The following is a 20,740-nucleotide window of genomic DNA, read 5'->3' as shown; positions in this document are numbered from 1 at the left end:
CCCCCCAAACTCCCAGAAACGTCAGAACAAAAAGACAAAAACAAGTAGAAAACATGACAAATACTGTATGTACAAAGATGATTATGATCACATTTTATTTTATTCAAAATAAAAATTCCAACTGTTAAGACCTCCTTATTAACTTCATTTCACTTTACACACAACCAGTCAGTGGAATTTGTTTTTCATACAGTGTGGAAGCAACATAAATAATATCACAGGACTGGTAGAATAAATAATCCTGTGGCTGTTTAAAGTGAGCAGCAGAGCAGCATTTTCAAGGATAAATCTCTATGTTTTATCTTACAGTCAACAAATCCCATAAAAGGTTACAAATATATTGTTTCATTTGATTAAAAAAACAATAATTTACTGAAACAGCTGGGCACTGTAGTTTTTTGCAAACATTACTCAAATAGGAGTAAATAATACATTTGTTGGGGATTAATACACATTTGGTGCTCTAGTAAGTATTTCCAGCAGCAGGACGGTCAATTAGTCAATTAATCGATTAGTTGATCGGCTGAAAATTAATTGCCAACTATTTTGATAAATGATTCATCGTTTTGAGTCTTTTTTGGGGGGGTTGCAGCTTCTCAAATGTCAATATTTTCTGGTTTCTTAATTCTTCTAGCATAGTAAACTGAATATCTTTAAGTTGTGGACTGTTGGTCGGGACAAAAGAAGACAAGTAAGGATGTCACCTTGGCCTCCGGGAAACAGTGATCAACTTTTTTCACTATTTTCTGATATTTTAAGGACCAAACAACTCATCGATTAATTGAGAAAATAATCAACAGATGAAGTGATAATGAAAATAATCGTTAGCTGCAGCCCTATGTGGGACTGACTCAAGATAAACTACAGTGTGTGGCTCATTAATAGTTTTTGGACAACAACAGAGCTCTATGGCACAAAAAAATAAGCTATCGGACGTCAGACGCAGAGAAAATACTTGTTAGTCGGATCAATTCATTGCTGGTTTTGTCCTTTTCATGGAATTTGTTAATAATAAGAAACAAATATCACCTGCCTTATCCTCTAAATTTACAGTGGAATATTCAATTTCAGTACATCATCAGATATAATCACTCACTTACAACACAACTGTTCAAATGTCACAATACACACATTAATTGTGCACATATTGATTCAGTTTTCTAGCTGATTTCCTTCCATCTTTGGTCAGTGGTCATTATCACGTCGACTTCCTGGAGGACAGCAGAGAGTGCAGCAGAATGCCCGTAGCCACAGAGACGTTGAGAGACTCGATACCGGGGAACAAGTCTCTGCCAGCTGGGATGGTGAGAAGACTTTGGCACAGAGAGAGCAGCTTCTCGGACAATCCTTCCCCCTCACCCCCCATCAACAACAACGTGGGTCTGGTCATCTGAAAGTCTGAACACCGGGTGACAGGAATCTGGCGCTCCTCTGCCTCGGCTCCGACGGTGCCAACCACCTGCCAGCCCTGTGCCACCTTCAGCTTCAGCATATCTTCAAGGTTTTCATATCCGTACACCCCGATCACCTCCATGGCGCCTGAGCTGGCCTTGCTGACCACCGGGGACAGAGGACAGCTGGAGCGAAGGCTGCTGGCGACTCTGTCCACGCCGAGGAAATACGCAGAGCGCAGGATGGCGCCAAGATTCATCGGGTCCTGAACTCCTTCCAGGACAAGCCAGAGAGGCGTGGTGTTGTCTTTTCTTTTAGTTGCAGAGTCCTCGGTGAGATAGTTCAGTGGACTAGCTTGTAGACAAACTCCTTGGTGTACTCGCCCTGCAGACATCTTGTCCAGATCCTTCTTACTGACCCGCTGGACCTGTACTCCTCTCCGATGAGCCTCCTCACACACCTTTAACACAGAGGCCCTGTGAGAGGCCTCGCCATCTTTAACAAACAGTTTACGGGCCTTTCTTCTACCCTGAGTGAGCGCCAAGACACAGGGAGCGATGCCAAAAACAATCTCATAGTCGTCTGCTTTGGAGTCCTGTGTTGACCTCTGTCTCGCCGGCCGCTCCCAGTCCTCAGAGTCCTCCAGGCACAGTTTCCTGAGTTCAGATGATACTCTGTAGTCGTCTCTCGTCTGTAACCCTGGCTTCTCATTCCTCCAGGTTTTACTCACAGCTGACCTCTCATGGTCAGATGCCACAGGCTTGTTTAAGTCTTTTAACACACTGCGTCGTCTCCTCACTACTGGTTTGATGTTGCTGTCCTCAGAGCGCAGGAGAGCATGTGTTTTATGGTAACAAGCAAACAGAGAGACTTCTCCTGTGACTGATACAGGCTTGTATAATCCTCTAGTACAGACAAGTAGCATCTTGTGCTGATGTGCAAAGGTGAAAACCCACATATTAAAACAGTTGAAGTTTGTCCAAAGGCACCTGGAAGTGTAGCTGTCCCACAGAAACGTGATTCAGCTGCCTCAGAAGATCAGATTTCACTCAGTATCTAACATGATTAATAAAGTCTGAACGGTGTTACCTTTGTGCATCAATCAACACTGACTGTACCAATACATAGCTGGTATGTTTGCGGCCCTTACAGAGTTACGCACATGTGACATCCAGCTGCGTCAAGCGCGCGAGATTATGACAGGAAGTCGAGCGCTTTTACCTATAACATAAAAGTCTAACGTTTGCTATTTGTGGGGAAAAAAATATATATATATAAAAAGTTTTAAAGCAAAATTCACAGCCCATCTAAACAGTGAAAGGAATTATACCTATAAGAGTCTGCATATTTCCTTTGTATATATATATATATATATATATATATATATATATATATAAATCTTTATCTTCATCGAAAGCACATTTGAAGGGGATCTTTTAATAGCCAGTATGAACAGGAGGAAGAATTACAGCGATTACAATAATTAAAACAGACTTGAAAAACTGTGAATCTGTCCTTTAACTAACTCTAGCTTATTATCTATAGTTTTTTATCGGAACAATGTCAAAAGTAAAAGTGCTCATTATGCAGAGAAGCCCCTTTTAGAAACGTATGTTATTATATTTATACTATTGTATTATGATTGTCGTTATTAATGCATTAATTTATTAGCAGGATGTTTGTAACTGCTCAAAATGATATTGCTGCTGTATCTTTTACTTGTGAGTAAGGGCAGTTAAAATTACAATATTTCCCTTTATTAAATGTAGTAAAGTAGAAATATAAAGTAAAGTGCTCTTGCATAAACTTGAACATATATCTCCTCATTTATAATACATTTATATACCCAATGCACCTACAAATTATACATTTTTATTATTTAGTTTAAAATACAAAAGGTGCAGTACATTTTACTCATCACTGTATATTTGAACAGACTGTATATACTGTACATAACCACCTATTGTACATACATATGTACATATATATTACCTGTTGTATCTGACCATAAGTAACATGTCTTTTTTTTAACATTTAATATTTATCTCATCACTCTTCACTTTTCACTTTTTCCCACTATTTGTATCCTGTTTACAGTTCACAGAAACAGTTCACCTGTATTTCGTCGTTCCTTGTGTATATTTCTGAAGATTGTTGTGTTGTTATTCTGTGTAAACACATCGAGAGCCACTAAACTGGAGTCAAATTCCTTGTATGTGTAAACACACTTGGTCAATAAATATGATTCTGATTCCCATTTATTAATCACTTTGGATAAAGGCGTCTGCCAAATGAATAAATGTAAATGTCAATGAGAAATTGTGAACTTATCCTTTAAGTGTCTATATATTGAATGCACTTTTTTCACTGTTATTACTGGTTGTAGTTAAAGTCCGCCTCCAGTCAAACGTGTTTTTCTTCTTGCTTCTTCTGTTGAATGTTTGAGCTTCACTGTGCAGAATGATGTATGTGCAGAGTTTATTTTCACACTCATCTGCTGAAAGTGGAAAGTTTCTCTGAGCTCATTGAAAATCAAATTTTAAGGAGTGGATTTGTGACATCACAGCTAGTTTGGAAGTCAATCCTGGTCCAATATTCAGGTATTAGACATCTTATATCCATATGCATAGAATCTGTATTTTTTTAATGATGGAGAAGGAGTAGATGTCATTTTAAGGAATTTAATGAGGAATAGTTTTTGTGGAAAAACATATCAGACACAACTTATTATTCAAATTAGAGTATTTTATATACATCTTACAACATGTCAGAGGGGATCTTTTGATAAAGGATCTCAGTTCTTTTTTTTTTTTTTAATGCCATCGCTTTCTGAATAAAAGGTTTATTTTGAAAGCTGTAACACCTGCACAAACAAGCCGGTGTCCATTTATTACGCACGTACGCAACGACGTCATTTCCCGGAAGTGAAGCTATCGCAACACGGAAGCGGAGGAAAGAAAACAAATAATCGTTCAAAATTCTTGTCGAAGTCTGAGGAGGACGCCCTAAATAACATCGTTTAGTTTCTGGATTAGTGTCTTCTTAGAACGAGCCTGGTACAAGGTGAGCAGGACTGAGTTTTTTTGGTCTTTGCCGGAAGGGCCGCAGAGATACTGAGTCAGTCCGACATCTGAGAGCTAAAACACGGCTGGAAGCAGACTTTAATACTCCTAACAGGCCTCTGCTCACATAACTAACAGCTGAGTAACACTCCTCACTTTAACATGACCCAAACTGTGTCACAGACTGAGGAACAAACTGTTTCTTGTGTTAGTTGACAGGAAAGTTCAAATTAATCCATTTTACTTTGACACTACTGAGAGTTTCTGATGTATGTGGTTAAAACTAACGATTATTTTCTTCACCTATCAGATTGTCAGGTATTTCTTTTGATTTATTGTTTAATTATTTAACTTTACGATTAGTTGATTAGTTGCCAGCTATTTTTGGTTATCGATTAATTGTTTTGATTCATTTTTTAAAGAAAACAAATCAAAATTCTCTATGATTATTGCTGCAACAGTTATTTTTCACCATCGATAATCATCTGTCAATTATTTTTCGCCGGTCGTCTCGATAACTTATTTCCCAAAGCCCAACATTTGCCAGACTTTAACAAAAATGTCCACAACTCAAAGATATTTAGTTCGTTGTCAGAGATGACTGAAGAAACCAGAAAATATTCACATTTAAAAAGCTGGAACAAGAGAATTTTAGAATTTTTTTCTTTAAAAAAATGACTCAAACAGATTAAACTATTATCAAAATATATCAAAATAGTTGATCGACTAACGTTTATTTTCTTTTGGTCTGGTGGACAGAAAAGTTAAAATTAAAATTCCTCCATTTTTACATTTACACTATTGTGGGTTTTAGATGTGTGCAATTAACGATTATTTTCATCATCAATCGGTCTGTCTGGTATTTTTACCATTAATTATTTAATCATTTAGTTCTGATTAGACCTGCAACGATTAATTGATAAGTTGCCAACTATTAAATTAACCACCAGCTGACATAATAATACATCTCAAAGGGTTTATCCTGATATAATAAACCAGTTATATATTAAGTTTGATTGTACTGACATTTTGCTTTTGGTATTTTCCAACAGATGGAATTCTTGTTTGGGAAGAGGAAGACTCCAGAGGAGATGCTGAAGCAGAATCAGAGGGCGCTCAATCGGGCCATGAGAGAACTGGACAGAGAGCGAATGAAACTGGAGCAACAGGAGAAGAAGATCATCGCTGACATAAAGAAAATGGCCAAACAGGGACAGATGGTGAGAAGAAGGAGGAGAAGTTGTGTTTTGTGAGGAGATCATAGTTTGTAAAGAGAGAGAATCTAACAGCCATGTGGTTGATTTTGATCTTTTACAGGACGCCGTCAAGATCATGGCCAAGGATTTGGTTCGCACAAGACGCTACGTGAAGAAGTTCATCATGATGAAAGCCAACATTCAGGCCGTCAGTCTCAAGATACAGACGCTCAAGTCCAACAACAGCATGGCGCAGGCTATGAAAGGCGTCACCAAAGCCATGGCCACCATGAACAGACAGGTCCGCCTTCGCCGTTAAAAACTCACTATGTGGCGGAAATAAAGGATAAGCTTCCTGTGTTGACGGTCTCCTGTTTATTCCATCTCCACAGCTCAAACTGCCTCAGATTCAGAAGATCATGATGGAGTTCGAGCGACAGAGTGAAATCATGGACATGAAGGAGGAGATGATGAATGACGCCATCGACGACGCCATGGGTGATGAGGATGATGAGGAGGAGAGGTAAGAGACAAACAACAATCAGCTCCACATTTGTGTACAAATTGTGGTTTTTAATGCTCTTAATTTAACATTTATTATTCATTTCATTAATTACTTCTCAAAGGAATGTCTGATATTCCTGCTTCCTAAAAACAAAACACATATAAAACCTTATAAATAACATATAAACACTTTTTTCTCACTATTCATACACAGTCCAGACAGTAAGTATTTGGACAGTTATACGTTTTTGTTCTTTAGACGCTTCAGTTTGAAATAAAGTAATTGATACAACATTGAAGTGCCAAGTCTCAGCTTTAATTTAAGTAGTTTTACATCAATATAGAAAACGCTGTGAGGGAGATACATCCCTCTTAACACATAGTGCTCAAAGCTTATGGGTTCAGACATGATTGGACACTTGCCTGCTAAATGTTTCTTGGGCGGCTGTTTATGTTTCAGTGTTAGTTTGTGCACAGAAGAGCTCACACATGGCTCAGAACTGATTGAGATGGAGTTGTCTGTCAGTGTGAAGAGTCAAGAGGTGACCATGCAAGTGAAGAAGATGATAATGAGGCTGGAAAAAAAAGCAAAAACCTATCAGTGAGATATCAAAGGTTGCTGGTTATGTTGTAACAAAGCACAGGAAACTTAGTAAATGGCAAACAAGCTGGTAGACTGAGGAGCACATGTGTTGCAAGGTGAAGAAAAAGCCCTTTATGACTGTGCAACAAGTCGAGATTGTTTCCAGGATGTTAGTTTGCATGAGAAAAGACTTGACAACCATAACCTCATGTAAACTCCTGTTAAGCCTCAAAAACTGAAAAAACAGGTCGCAGTTCACAGAAACATACAAAAAGGAAGCGGTAGAGTTCTGTGGACTTATCAAAGAAAAATCAACCAGAGAAAAAAAGGAACAACTCATGACCCAAAACACCTGCTCTGTTGAACATGGTGGTGCTTCTGTTAAGGCTCCCAATAGATCTGACGCACACAACGTTAATTAATGATTTCACTGCTGACAGAAGCAACAGGAGCAGATTCAGCCAAATCAAAACTCATTGAACAACATTTCATCATCATTTATCAGAGCAATCATCCTAAATATACGACCAAAGCAACCAAAGAGACAACAGAGAAGATCGATAACACTCTCACATCTCTGTCTGGTTAAAGGATAACGGTGGTGATTTTCTATATTTTTCTTATTGTCAACGACTCTCATCCTACTTACAAGTACTGTGTGTGTATCCAAAGCCTGATATGTCATATTCCTCTGTGTCGTAGACCTCTGTTGTCCAAAAACCGTCACCCAGTGCAGCAGTTTGGCTCGTTGACGTGTTTTTTTAATAGTTTTTGGACAACAACGGATTGGCTTCGCACATGATATCTGTTGACAATAGGAAAAATATAGAAAATCGCCAGCTTTATCCTTTTATATATGAAGCTACAGTATGATTTATTAGTATTTTCTTTGACATATTTCTGTCTCTTTCTCCTCGTACAGTGACGCCATCGTGTCTCAAGTCCTGGACGAGCTGGGTCTGAATCTGTCAGACGAACTGTCAAGTAAGGAAAATCCTGCACAGTTATAAAAAAAACAACAACTCTACATCTTCTCCGTGTCTTTTGTCTGATATTTACAGCCCCAACCGCGTTTTTTTTTCGTTTCAGATCTTCCGAGCACCGGCGGCAGCTTGTCCGTGGCCGGAGGAAAGAAGGCCGAGCCCCAGGCCGCCCTGGCCGACGCAGACGCCGATCTGGAGGAGAGGCTGAATAACCTCCGAAAAGACTGAACACGCAGTAACTGACGAACAGACGAGCGCGCCGCGGCGAGGCCGTTAATACAGATACAAACATACTCTGATCTGTGTCTATAGATTGTTTTTGAAGGGGATAGCTGGCAGAACACTGGCTGTCTGTGTAGCGATGGTGTATGGCTTTCTTTTTGAGGTGTTTTCATTTTGTTTTATGCGTGTATTATGTATTTTATCAACAAAAAAAAAATACAAGGGTCATTATCCTCCGTAGGTCTAGTAAACTCTTGTCACGTTTAAAGACGTTGCCAAATGACGCAAATTCTCTGAAAGTGAAAATATATTTCACAGTTTGTGTAAATACTAACTCCTCAAGGCATATTTTCACAATTTAAATTAACACTAAAATGTTTAAATGAACCCAAATGAGAGCTGGTAACATTACAGAAGTTTTTTTTATATCTTTGACAAATGTCAGCACTTTTTGTACATCAGGCTAGTGTGATGTTCTGTGTACGCAGGACGTCGTTACATAGTTTAAGTGATAAGAAGCGTTTCAGATGGTGTTTGATTTGCGAGAGTTGACAGCTGTCAGGTTGAAGATGGTGTACAAAAAGTGTATCATCTCAACATCTTTTTTTTTTGTGTTTAAATTCACTAATGGGATGGTTTATCATACAGAAATATATAGGTGAAGGATGAAAGGCAAAGAGAAGTCTGGCTGACTCCCAGAGAGACACTCCAGTTGTGACCTGTCAGTGGTGTTTTTAAGATCAGCAGGATTTTCACCAAAATGTTCATAAGGAGTCAGCGGTGTTTATTTTTGAGATACTGTCCTGTTTCCATTTTCTTTATTCAATAAACTGTTTGTTTTTTTTCCAGATTTAACTCGCTGGTTGTTTGATTAGAGAAAAGAACTTGACATGGAAAATGCTGCTCAGCCTGTGAAACCGGTTGTTTCATATCCTCTGTGGCTGTTTGTCAAGGCTGAGAAAACCCCCGATGATGTCATAGCGATGTCATCGGGGTGTGCACCGGTTAGGTTTGTCATGTAGCAGGAAGTGCAGGTGTTACATATCAATCAGCTGATTATCAAACATTAGAGATGCTGTTTGAAACTTTTTTCTGCACAGTTCATCACTTTTACTCACTTATTTAAATACATTTTGGTCCTCAGACCATCAGGAAATATTATGTTAAAAGTTTATATGAAGCTTATAAGAATTAATATGTATAGAATTAAATATAATTCCCTCTTTCTGTTTCCTCAGATGGACAAAAAGAGGGGCTTTGACACTAAAAAGACTTTTATTTTGAAAGATATCTACTTAATTTGACTCATTTGAACGGCTGAAGCTTCATATTAGCTTCAGATAAACTTTTAAATACATTTTTGCACAGAAGGAGCACTGTGGATTTTGTCTCCCATCACTTCCATTATAAGTGCATTATGAAGGGATCTTCTAATGGTCAGTATGAACAGGAGGAATGATTACAGCAAGAAAAACAGGTTTCAATGTTCATTTGGGCTCCTGACTGTTGAAAAACTGTGTCACCGTCCTTTAAGAATGATTTGGTCAACCAATCAGAGGTCAGTTCTCATGTTAGTAAGATTTTTTTTTCATGTGTTGTTTACACAGCAGTCACAGGTGCAGATATATTGATTAATATTAGCTTATCACACATTAACTGGTATCAGTATCTGTTGAAAATGAAGAAACTGCTGTTCAAATATTCTCAAGGTCACTTTAAAAAGGTTTCTGTTACTATTTTGTGCACTAATCACATATCTAGATCACATAACTAAAAATGTTTGTTTATATATATATATTTTTTAATGAATATGGGTCAATATATTCTTTTGACATCATCAAAAATCAATAATCTGTTGGGCTCTGATCACGTTTCCCATCCTACCAAACCAAAACACTTAAAGACAAACAAACCCATATAAACATATATATATCGTAGACATGTTAATTTTATTCCAAAAAAATTTAACTTTCAAAACTGTCAATTTGTCAACATACAATCATAGAACAATATTGAATGTACTCAACACTTCTGACATTAAATAATAAAAAAATAACAGCCATGTTTTATGTACATTTGTTTCTGAAAGCTATGTACAGAAAAAAGAATCAACTTTGTTTTCCCAAAAAAATCTGCCTACACACACACACATATATATATAGAGATATATATGTATATATATATATCCGCTCGGCAGGGTTGAAAGTATTGAAAGCCGCAGAGAGCCGTTGCATCATATGTGAACAAGTCGAGCGAAGGAAGAAAAACACCGGCAGAAATCAAAAACACTGCGATTGGAGGGAGAGATTAACTGGCAGCATGTTAAAAGAGCATAACTGGTTGAACATCGCTAGAACTACAGCTAGAAAGCTTCTCTTATCCTCTAAAAACAGCTAACCTTGAATGTCAGCTAACTGCGTCCTTTAAAGAGACCGATGCATACACAGAAATCGCCTAATATTTACTGGATGTATAAAGCGTTATTTGTAAAGATGAGAGGGGGGTGGGGGGAGGATACGAAAAGTGAAGATCAGGAACAGTACTTTTAGTTATTCTCAGATTGCCTTTAACGATGAGGCAGCAGCCGTAGAGTCATGCTTTCAACAACAGTATTATGTAGTTTCTGTAGCCCGATGAGCAGGGAGACGTCTCCTTTTTAAATCGGGGTAAGCCATGCTACCATCTTTTTTTTTTTTATTTTATTATTTTTTTTTAATTGAAACGTGTTTTACAGCTAAATAGAGTCCATGCAACTCACATTTAAAAAAAAAAAAAGAAACAAACAATAGAAACAAAACCAGGGATCAGAACACTGGGTTTCACTCCTCTGCCTTCATTTTCTGTGTCTTCTTTTGTTGTCATGAAAACACAGAACAATCATTTGGTTGCGTATTTTCCTCACTATGAATCGGCTCAATAACTGCATTTTTTTTTTAATATAATCATGCTGAGTGTGGCTCAAAACTCCTGATATCACACTTACACATTGATAACATCTTATTCGGAGTTGTGTGCGAACAACGATAGAAGCGATACACAGCACAAGTCAGGTTTTGACTTTTTTTTTTTTCCTAGGCAGGGAGAACGAGTGGTAGGACGATCCAGAGCTCAAGTTCAAGCTCTACTTTTCAGTCAAAATGGCAACCAATGTGTTTTTTTTTTTATTCCCCCTCACATGAATGAGCTCAAGATTAGAGTCCCCCCCCCCCCCCCTACAGCCCCCCATCAGTCCACATCTGTTTAACAGAATCCATTTTGGATAGCACAGCTGCTACAAAATGTGTTTCGAGCATGTTACAGAGCATGCATGTAACTCTTGGTTCATGTTTTTTTTCCAGAATACAAACTGATGTGTAATCTTCAACAGCTGCTAACAGGAGAGAGGGAGGGGGGGGGGGGGAGGGAGGAGGGGGGACGGTAATCTTGTGGTGTCGAGGGTCTCATTGGTGTAAATGAGATCAAGATTATGAAGGACACCCTGATGGCGCAGCTATCTCCCGATCGCCATCCTCCTCCCTTATTCTGCGGGAGATAAGCTGTGGGGGGGCTGGGGGCGGGGGGTCACATGGAGACCGGAGAGAGTCGTTTACTCTCTGAAAGCAACAGCAGTTATAACATAGCAACTGGTGACTTCTTGTCTTTTTCCCCCAACCAGACAAGACAAATGAAGCGTTTTGTAATCTGGGGCACGGAGTGGCAATCTCGCCTTCTTGTTAACAGCCGCCGCGTTGGGTTTCACTTCCGACAGGTCCGGTGAGGGGTGTGTTTTTTGGGCACCTCGATGCGACATCGGCTCCGGTCGTCCAGCCAAGGCAGCTCAAAGTTCCTGAAGGAAGAGAGAACATTTTAATGTTGATGAAGACTTCATGTTCCTGCCTTCAGTTACAGACAGGTGACAAATGAAAGGAAATATAACGAATTAAGATACTTCCGTGCAGTGCTGAATGATTTGAGGAGCATAAAAATGATACGAATCATCTGCTGCGGACGTTAACAGTCACTAGATCCAAGGTCAACAGCTATTGGTGATTTTGAAGCCATGTGTCACTCCTCACCACCATCTAAAGACCAAATGAGGGACTATCTTTTGGAAGAATCCCTTCAGTAGAGTTCAGAGACCTGGAGAATCTGTAGCCCCGCAATATTGCCATGAAGACCCCTCATTATGTTGGATTTGCTTTTTCAAACATATGTGTGTGATATTAGACAGCATGCTGGCGTTCTGGAGGCATGATGCGAAACACAACATCGTCAGGGTCTAGTGTTGACTTGTTTTACATAGACGTCGATTCGGCAATGTGACCTCTGCTGCTGGCTTAACGGCGGAACAACAATGACCCCCCCAATTCAGTGTTTGCATGTTTTATACAGAACGGTGTCTTGAACAGGCCGTGTAAAAAGGGGCTTGTGATGAGGAGCACTGACGTTGTTCTGGAGGCTCGTTAAGTCACTTCGTAGGTTGTTTTTTCCTTTAATTTGTCACCCGTCTGTATATAATGAACCTTTTAACCCTGTGAGCATGAATCTTATAGCCAAGGCTTAATCATAAATGATTAAAATCAACACCTTATCATAAACTTTAATGGATTTAAAGCTGCTTTCATCTGATGCCTTCTTTATTCATTTGTATCATATACTCATAAAAATGTACTTTAGGATTCCTGCAGTGCAGAATCAGTAAAGTAATTCAATGATGAATTAACAGCTTTATGCAGACTCTGTGTCAGCCTGAGATAATCACACAGTAAACATGACATGAAGCAGAATTAAAGAAAAAAAACACATAAATGCAGCTCCGACTTACTGTTGTGAGAGTTTGGGCAACGGTCGGCCGAACGCAACCACAGGCAAGAAGGGAGTGATCACGATAGTTTCAACTGGAATTAAATAAAAAAGAGACAAATGAGCATCAATCCATTTAAAAAAACATCACATCAGTTTGATTCTGCTGTTGGATATGAAGTAAAGCAGATGTACCATCTTCGGTGTCAGGATAGAAGGATGAAACCTCTGGTTCGGTCTCCTGGATGACTTTCTTCCTGTTCATGCGCTGCTGCAAACGCTGAAACATGCGCTGCTCTCTGATTCGCTGGATGTCCCATCTGGAAAACACACAAGATTATTAAAAAAAGATTTTAAAAAAACAGCAAGAAGAGTAAAGAGGAAGGACTGAGTGAGAAATCATAGCAGCTAATCAGAGTATAATACAGCTGATTAGTCATATGTTTACCTTGTTAATAGAAGATATTACATAGTTAGTCCTTTACTAAGCTCTGGACATAATGCAAATAATGTTCTTAAAAAAACAATAAATTATCAAAATTGTTGCCCATTAATAGTTGGAAACTGATCAATTAATTGACTAATTGTTGCAGCTCTATTAAATCAGGGCAGAAACTGTCAGAAATAATGAAAAATGTCCATCACAAGTTCACAGATCTTCAGATTTTGAGTTTAATGTAATTATTATTTGGTATTTCCCTCCTCAAATGTGATGATTTTAAACTTTCGTTTTGTCCAAAGATGACTTAAATAGTTGTAGATTCATTTTCTGACTGTGGATCAATCGATTAGTCGACTAATCTTTTCAGCACTAACAGTAGACGTAAAAGATCAAAATGTTTGACTAACGCTCGGTGTGATTATGCTGAATGATGGACATCCACCTAAAAAGAGTCAAAACTCAATAACTGACAAAATATTTATTAAATTCTGAAACCAAACAGCTGAGAGTCGGCGACCGGTACCTTTTCCTCCTCTTCTCATCCAACTCCAGCTTCATGTGGCGCTTCAAAAACACGTTGTCGTCCAACGACTTGATGGAAAAACAGGTTCACACATTCAATTCATTAAACAGTCACAAGCTTTAGGTTCGAATGTGAGGTAACTTTTTAAAACTCTACAGATAAAATGATTAGATTTGTTCCATTCAGACGTGTCTCACCTCAGGGGGGTTAAAGGACGAGTCCTCAACCAAAGGCTCTATATAATTTTCTCTCCAAGATGGAACTAACACGAAGAAAGAGGGGAAAGGTTAATCATAGATAGTGTATTCAGAACATTTGAAAGATATAGTGATTAAAGATGGTATATAGGTTAGGCTTACAAACAATCAGCATATCATGTACTACATGAGGAGTCCACTCACTGGCCACCTCCTCCTCCTTTTTAGGGGAAGTCTCACGCAGAGGGGACAGAGGAGGTTGGTTCCAGCAACAGAGATACATCTCTGTGGTAGACATGAAGGGCAGATCTTCCATCTGACAGCTCAGCTCAGGCTCCTCTTTGCACGGGAGCAAAATGTCCTTTTCTGCCCCTGACCTCATGGGTACAGTCTTCTCTGGGGTTTCCTTACTGCGCAGCTCTCTTTGATTGGGAGAGCCGGGCTGAATCTCAGGCTTCTGGGGGCTCAGCTTGGTGCTTTTGCCCCGCGATTTCTGGACTTTTCCATCTCCAAAGCAAGATTTCCTGTGTGGGAAAAGGAAAATAATTAAATGGTTGTTTGGATTGAAATGACTTAGAGCTGCAACGATTAATCAATTGACAGAAAATTACCAGGCAACTATTGGGATAATCTATCAATCCAGTGTTTTTTTACGAAAAAAAATGCAAAAATTCTCTGGTTCCAGCTTCTTCAATGTGAATATTTTCTAGTTTCTTCAGTCCTCTATGATTGTAAACTGGATATATTTGGGTTTTGGACTGTTGGTCGTGACAAAACAAGACATTTTAAGTTGCATTTTAAACTTGATAAAACGGTGATCGTCATTTTTTCATTAATTTCTGGCATTTTGTAGAATCGACAGATTCATCAATAATGAAAATAATCATTAGTTGCAGCCCTAAAGTGTGTATAAAGGTATTACAATATGACAAGAGTATTCAGTCATGATTTCTACCTTTTTAATTTTTCACACACAAATATATATAGTTATGGTTATATCTCTGGTCTCTATTCTATTTGTATTTATACTATTCTATTATTTATATCTGAGTTAGATGATTTAGTTACTGTATATATTTTAGCCTTTAATTATATTTGTTGCTTTTTTTTTTTTACCTCCCTCACTGTTTTCATATTCTGATTTATATCAAGTGGCTGCTGCAACACATTAATTTACCTTTAGGATTAATAAAGTACTCATGATATCAATCTATCTATGATCAGATAACATTTTCATCATTTAACTGGCAGACTGTAATTTCTCTCTGTCGTTAAGCTCAGCGCCGTCTGCCGATGTTCTTTTTTACCTTTTTTGACCTTTGCCGCCTCGACTGAAGTTGAGTGGAGTGGATGGGTTGGCCTGTGGACTCTCCTCCACATCCAGATCCCACATGTCCTCTTTGTCCGGCGTCCATGGCTCCAGGGGCTGGAAAAGGCGTTTGTCACGCGGCGGGTCCTTTCTTGTGAGCTGCAGGCGGCGCTCCATGCGCTCGATACGTGCAAGCAGCTGCAAAAAGGGGATGAAACGGGCAAAAAGGAAAGTAAAGACTCGATTTGTGACTAGCTTGAGACAAAATCAACACCTTACATTACCACACTGATATTAGCTTTAAAAAAAAAAGTTAAACATACTGTCTCCTTGTCTGCTTTGAGCTCATCTATCTCCTTGTCTTTGGACTGCAGCTGTTGTTGCTGTTGTTCAATCAGGTCCAGTTGCAGGAGGAGAATCTGTCGGAGGCAGTTCGCCTGTGTCTGGGGATTAGTGGGGGTCTTCCTGATGTTCCTCCACTTGCCCTCAGAGGAGAGTTCAATGGATGCTGTGCCGAGGACTCCGGGGACAACCCCCTTCGCACTGTCATCAGCACCAGCATCCTTGGGGTTATTGTTCAAAGCCATCTGAGGGTTATCCATGTTGTCAACAGAGAGGGGTTTACCTTTCACCGGGGTTCCCTCACCCCCCATTGGTCTGACAGGGGACAATATCCCCACGGTTTTATTGTCTCCTTGAACTACTTCTGCGACTGTGGCAGCGAGGGAAACCTTGCTTGTCATGTAATTCTGGTCTAATTTGCTAGATTTGCTCGGGATCTCGCCCCGCTGTAAGTCTGTGATGTCTATAACAAAGTCGCAGGACTCCCTCTTCAGGCTCACAGGACCCACAGTGGCGGCTCCAATGTGCGTTTTGTCCAAGTCGACGGTGTCAGCGGTCTGCTTGAATCCTCTGTGTGGAAGCAGGGTCGCTCTCAGAGTCATGACAACGACTTTTCATCCTGCAGATATTCCCCATGTGAACTCAGGAGCTGCTATCCTGCAAAACAAAAGACAAATAATGACATTCTGTGGTGTTATTGCTGGCTGGTTGACTGAAAAGGTGTCTGAGCTGGGAGTAAAATGCATGCACCTACTACTTATACTTGGACAAACCGGAGAAAAAGCATGCAGAGTGTGTCTGATCCCTAACATCCTTCTCCTAAAAAAATCGTTCGCAAGCTAAGCTACATTAGCGCTGCAGTACAAACACATTTCGCACACAAACTAGTCCTGTTAAGAATAATTTAACACTGTTGTGCGTGTGGGTAGACATTACAGTGCCTGGGCTTCACACAGGGACTCGGGAGTGGCTGTGTAGGACGCTGGCAGCAGCCTTCTCCTCCATTTTGGTTCTCGCGAAATCATGAAAAACAATAACAGCTAGCTAGCATGCTAACGCTAGCCGGCTAGTTTCACCAACAAAACGACGCGTCCGGAGAGAAGCTGTTATAACGACCGTGTTGTAATATTTATACTCGGAGCGGACTTGTTTTTACTAACGTGTAAATGTGTGTTTTGAGCTTACCTCGACTATGATTCAAGTCCACCTGCAACTGCCTTCATGTTCCCTCCTCAAGACTTGTTTTAAAGCGCCGACGACTGCGCATGCGTAATTTGTTGGATGGCCATTTCTTGTGTTTTGAAGGTTTTTCATCAGACGGAGGCAGCAGAGGGAGACAGAGACTGTAGACTGTGGTCTTTATATGCAGTCTATGAGGGAATCTATGAGGGAGACTTATTAACAAACATATACACAAACTAAATGGGTATTTGAAAGCTACACAGTACAACACTACAAGCCAGTGTAGCTAAATGCATGAAGTATAATTCATTTGCAGTCGTTCACGTTGTATAATGAAAACCCCAATTTGGGGGGTATTTCCAGATTTCATTGTCTTGAGTGCAATACAATTCAGCGCGCTAAAGTGTCCGCTTGTTCCATTATCCAACTTGTACAAAGAAAATTGAAACAGGAAGTCGGGAGCCGGAAACAGAGACAGCTCGCCTTTAAAGTAAAGGTTGCACGTTTTGAAGCGTGTTGGCCGCAGCTCAATTTAGGGAGAGCTACAATAAATAAATAAACAAATAGACTAAATAATGAACATAATTCTTCTCTTCTCAAAAAAGAAGAAAAAGCTTTTGCACATCATATGGATTATTTGCTGTGTGAAATGTCAACATACATGGGAGAAGTGAATTAACTGGACACTCTTCAGTCATACATGTTATTAGGGATGTTTTGACAAGCATTTTTGATTTATTAAGCTCATTACATTACCACCAATGTGTTTGTGCATGCAAACTACTAAATAAAGAATTGTAAATAATATAATAAATGTCATGTGTCCTATTTGACAGGTGTGGGATCTCCATTATCCCACATACTGATGCATAAACTCATCCAGTGACTGCAGCAGGATAACCTGGAAACAGCCAGAGGAAACTAGCAGCTGGTAAGTAGAGAGCAGAGTAGAGTCCATCATTCAGACAGTGACACATTTAAGTTGTTTTGAATGAATGGACGTACTGACTTGGTTTTAAGTAGTTTATTTTTTGTGTTTACATCCATATTGGGTGAAGAGTGGAACATACTTCATGCGCAGACCCTAAATAAATGTACTGTTTTTACCATGCATTTATGTAATATATGTGCAAAAACTATATGTTAACCAACAGTGCCGATTTTCACATATTATTGAGCAAAGTGACATAGGGATGTATAAATATATTCTGTATTCTGTTCTCAGTATTCACACATGCATATGTTGATATGTTGATATGTCTGAAGTAGTTGTACAAATTGAATATATAACAACATATTTAAGTGTAATTTCATAATATACAATATTAATTATTTGATATAGGATGACAGAATAGCATAAGGTATTGTGATATACGGTATAAAATTAGTACAATGTGCAGTACTTTCAGACACTTTTAGTACAGAGTGGTACAGAAGGAAGCTGGTGTAAATATTCATCTTATAAAATATGATGCAAGACTAAATTATCTCACTATCAGTGTATAAAGTAGATAAAATTAGCCTCACCTCAACCTGCTAACACATATAAATGCTTCTTACACATGAATACATCTGTAATAATAATTTAATAATGTAATAAATATATAGACTCTATATTTATAGTCTGTATTACTGATTATAGCTAAAAACGCTGAAAGGGACCATTATTCATAATGGATACTAATTTTTATACTTAAGTACATTTTGCTGAAAATATTTCTTCACTTTTAATACTTAAGCATAATTTTGAATGCAGTTATTTTATTTATACAGTAACTGAGTGATTTACGTTGTTATTGCTACTGACGTTAAAGATCTAAGTGACTCCTGTCCTGTCTCCCAGTATCTCTCCTCTCCTTTACTATCACCTCTCTAACCCTGATCCTGAGTCATTAACAAGTTCAAAAACACAAGAGTTGGTTGTAACACATTATGAGAAGCAAGAAATGTAAGAACAAGTGAGTAAGATTGACTTAAAGATTTAAAAATAGAAGCTAGAGGACGATCAGTGTTGCTGACATCAGGCTGTTTGTTTCAATTTAGTTACTTCACAGTTCACGCTGAAGAGTTTCTACTGAACTTTATAAGATCCAAATAAGAAAAACATTTGAATTTATGGATTTTTTCTTCTCTCAGATGAACAAATAGACTATTGATAAGTTAAATTAGACTTTCAGTGGAAGGAAAATTTCCCTCCTTCTTATTACCTTCAGTCAAACATGGTGATTAAAAACATTTTTATCTTCATGTATTATCAAAAAAACCATTAGTTTTCCATGTGCTGCTAAAGTGCCACTTTTTCATTAGTTTAATGGTCTGTGAATGTTTCCTGTGGGTTGTTAACTCAGTATCAACGCTTTAGGAAAATAAATCTATTCCCTCTCCGCAGTTATTACGGAGCTGCTTATCAGTAGTCACCTGTGTATGTGTGTTTCATTAATGCTTTAATGTGGTGGAACTAAAATGTTTTTCTTGCTCACTTTCCTGCTATGACACATAATTCCTCTGAGAAAACTGTATAAAAGCCACATTTTCTGAAGGCAACCAACCAGGGTAAGTAGCTTAACACTTTCTCATCGCCTGCTTTAAAGAAATCTACATTTTAAAGGTAAGAAACTATTCTTAAGCAATGAATTATATGTTGTTGTGCATACTTAAGCTACATTATATGTTCACCTGACTTCTGTGTTAGTTAAGACAAGGACATTATTCTTGATTTACTGTCATTTAATTTAAAAAATGCCTGTTTTTGCCTCAAGGTCACCATGAAGGTAGTGCTGTTTGAACTTTTGGTCATCTGCCTGCTTGGAGCTCTGCATGCACGAGCAAAGACTGAACCTGAAGAGATGGGGTAAGTCTCATAAAGCCAACATGTGCTCTAAATTTGCTTTTTAGCCTCATAAATTAAAGAATGAATACATTTTAACCTTTAAAATGATCACTCCGTAAGTCAAGGCTGTTAAGTCTTAGTAATAATCATATTTTTCTTGCAAAAAAATGAGAAAAGTCACGCATACTGTCTCAATCAAGTTAAATGATGTATAATGTATGTAAATGGTGTGTAATAAGATAAAATAGACTTTATTTTCCTGAAGGAAATTTGTCTTGGACGCATATCTGCTGTTAAAAAATATAAATAACATAGTGCATACATACAGCAGATGCACAGACTGCCATCAACAAACAAATTTTACACTACCTGTCATACAACACACCTCTAGTCATCATATGTGCAGTAGTATTAAAAGAGTAGTAGCAAGCATTTACTTAAACATTGCGTTCTATGACCATCATCAAGTATATGAACAAGAATCACATTGGTTTCATATATATACAAAGATGTGGGGTAAATTATCCAATCAGACTAACTGACTGCATTTATGCAGAATATATATACAGTATATGGAAGTGATGTAATGCTTATCAATATACCTGATGATGGTGATGTGGATGAATAAATACCAGCAGTATAAATGAGACAGTGTGTGGAAGTTTTTACATTTTCATTCAAGTTGTGCTGTGCTCCCACAATCACCTGTGAAATATCTCAGTTTTTTCTTTCATGTAAGCGTTAATTTGATGTTTTTTGTATTAGAAAAAATAGAAAAAACAGCGAACCCTCATACTGTTTTGTGATAAAAACCATCACCGCAATTCTTGCTGTGTAGTTTTTGCAGCAGTGATGGTTGGTTGAATCCCACCTGACCTGGTTTTCATCATAGTTTAAATTCTATTCATAATAATAATAATATACTAATATATAAACTTTATTTTTATAGCACTTTTCAAAATAAATGTTACAAAGTGCTTCACAATGCAATAAAAACATAAAAGTAAAGACAATAACATACCTATTAACACAGTCCAGCGTTAAGTTAGATCAGAACAAATATAATAGAGATAAAAGAGCACAAACATGTACAACAAAGATTTAGTATTTCGTAAAGCATTTTCATAAAGTTGTGGGGATTACATGAGACAATAAATAATAAAAGAATAGTCAAAATTGATGCAGCAGTGG

The 20,740-nt window shown here is 38.3% G+C and overlaps 4 protein-coding genes across 8 annotated transcripts in view; 2 read left to right on the top strand and 2 right to left on the bottom strand.

Annotated features, from left to right (window-relative positions):
- Nucleotides 1-81: 81 nt before the first annotated feature.
- On the bottom strand, nt 82-2,574 carry mrm1 (mitochondrial rRNA methyltransferase 1 homolog (S. cerevisiae)). The gene has a single exon (XM_067576923.1). It carries the CDS (start codon nt 2,348-2,350, stop codon nt 1,199-1,201), a length of 1,152 nt encoding a protein of 383 aa, XP_067433024.1. The 5' UTR covers nt 2,351-2,574; the 3' UTR covers nt 82-1,198.
- Nucleotides 2,575-4,298: 1,724 nt separating this feature from the next.
- chmp2a (charged multivesicular body protein 2A) lies at nt 4,299-8,792 on the top strand. Of its 2 annotated transcripts, none has more exons than XM_067575986.1 (6): nt 4,299-4,455; nt 5,507-5,674; nt 5,772-5,951; nt 6,043-6,173; nt 7,660-7,721; nt 7,827-8,792. In XM_067575986.1, the coding sequence occupies exons 2-6, from the start codon at nt 5,507-5,509 to the stop codon at nt 7,946-7,948; spliced, it is 663 nt and encodes a 220-aa protein (XP_067432087.1). In that variant the 5' UTR covers nt 4,299-4,455; the 3' UTR covers nt 7,949-8,792. The 2 variants fall into 2 exon arrangements, with proteins under 2 accessions (XP_067432087.1, XP_067432088.1); XM_067575987.1 differs by lacking the exon at nt 4,299-4,455 and adding an exon at nt 4,458-4,591.
- A 1,080-nt stretch (nt 8,793-9,872) lies between these two features.
- msl1b (MSL complex subunit 1b) overlaps nt 9,873-20,740 on the bottom strand; it is an 11,250-nt gene continuing 382 nt past the window's right edge. The window contains exons 1-9 of one of the 4 annotated variants that reach the window (XM_067575981.1): nt 16,723-16,856; nt 15,519-16,194; nt 15,194-15,393; nt 14,049-14,410; nt 13,887-13,951; nt 13,690-13,757; nt 12,920-13,044; nt 12,747-12,819; nt 9,873-11,768 (exon numbers count right to left, since the gene is read on the bottom strand). In XM_067575981.1, the coding sequence (XP_067432082.1) occupies nt 11,678-11,768; nt 12,747-12,819; nt 12,920-13,044; nt 13,690-13,757; nt 13,887-13,951; nt 14,049-14,410; nt 15,194-15,393; nt 15,519-16,139 (1,605 nt within the window). In that variant the 5' untranslated portion in view covers nt 16,140-16,194; nt 16,723-16,856 and the 3' untranslated portion in view covers nt 9,873-11,677. Of the gene's footprint in view, nt 11,769-12,746; nt 12,820-12,919; nt 13,045-13,689; nt 13,758-13,886; nt 13,952-14,048; nt 14,411-15,193; nt 15,394-15,518; nt 16,195-16,473; nt 16,569-16,722; nt 16,857-20,740 lie in introns of those variants that run through there. The other 3 variants (XM_067575984.1, XM_067575983.1, XM_067575982.1) reach the window with 3 other exon arrangements.
- gip (gastric inhibitory polypeptide) overlaps nt 17,006-20,740 on the top strand; it is a 6,225-nt gene continuing 2,490 nt past the window's right edge. The window contains exons 1-2 of the mRNA XM_067575988.1: nt 17,006-17,209; nt 17,556-19,570. Of these exons, the coding sequence (XP_067432089.1) occupies nt 19,485-19,570 (86 nt within the window). The 5' untranslated portion in view covers nt 17,006-17,209; nt 17,556-19,484. The remainder of the gene's footprint in view (nt 17,210-17,555; nt 19,571-20,740) is intronic.

Source organism: Thunnus thynnus, chromosome 20, assembly GCF_963924715.1.
Source record: "Thunnus thynnus chromosome 20, fThuThy2.1, whole genome shotgun sequence".
Classification (NCBI taxonomy): domain Eukaryota; kingdom Metazoa; phylum Chordata; class Actinopteri; order Scombriformes; family Scombridae; genus Thunnus; species Thunnus thynnus.
The sequence above is the reverse complement of the archived record's forward strand: the minus strand, read 5'-3'. Positions and strand labels throughout refer to the sequence as shown.

Excerpts from the sequence above, each read along its gene's own strand:
- chmp2a (XM_067575986.1), top strand. The coding sequence starts at position 5,507 with ATGGAATTCTTGTTTGGGAAGAGGAAGACTCCAGAGGAGATGCTGAAG. Across the intron at positions 5,675-5,771 it reads TGGCCAAACAGGGACAGATG|GACGCCGTCAAGATCATGGC; the intron begins GTGAGAAGAAGG and ends GATCTTTTACAG. Across the intron at positions 7,722-7,826 it reads TCTGTCAGACGAACTGTCAA|ATCTTCCGAGCACCGGCGGC; the intron begins GTAAGGAAAATC and ends TTTTCGTTTCAG.
- mrm1 (XM_067576923.1), bottom strand. The coding sequence starts at position 2,350 with ATGTGGGTTTTCACCTTTGCACATCAGCACAAGATGCTACTTGTCTGT.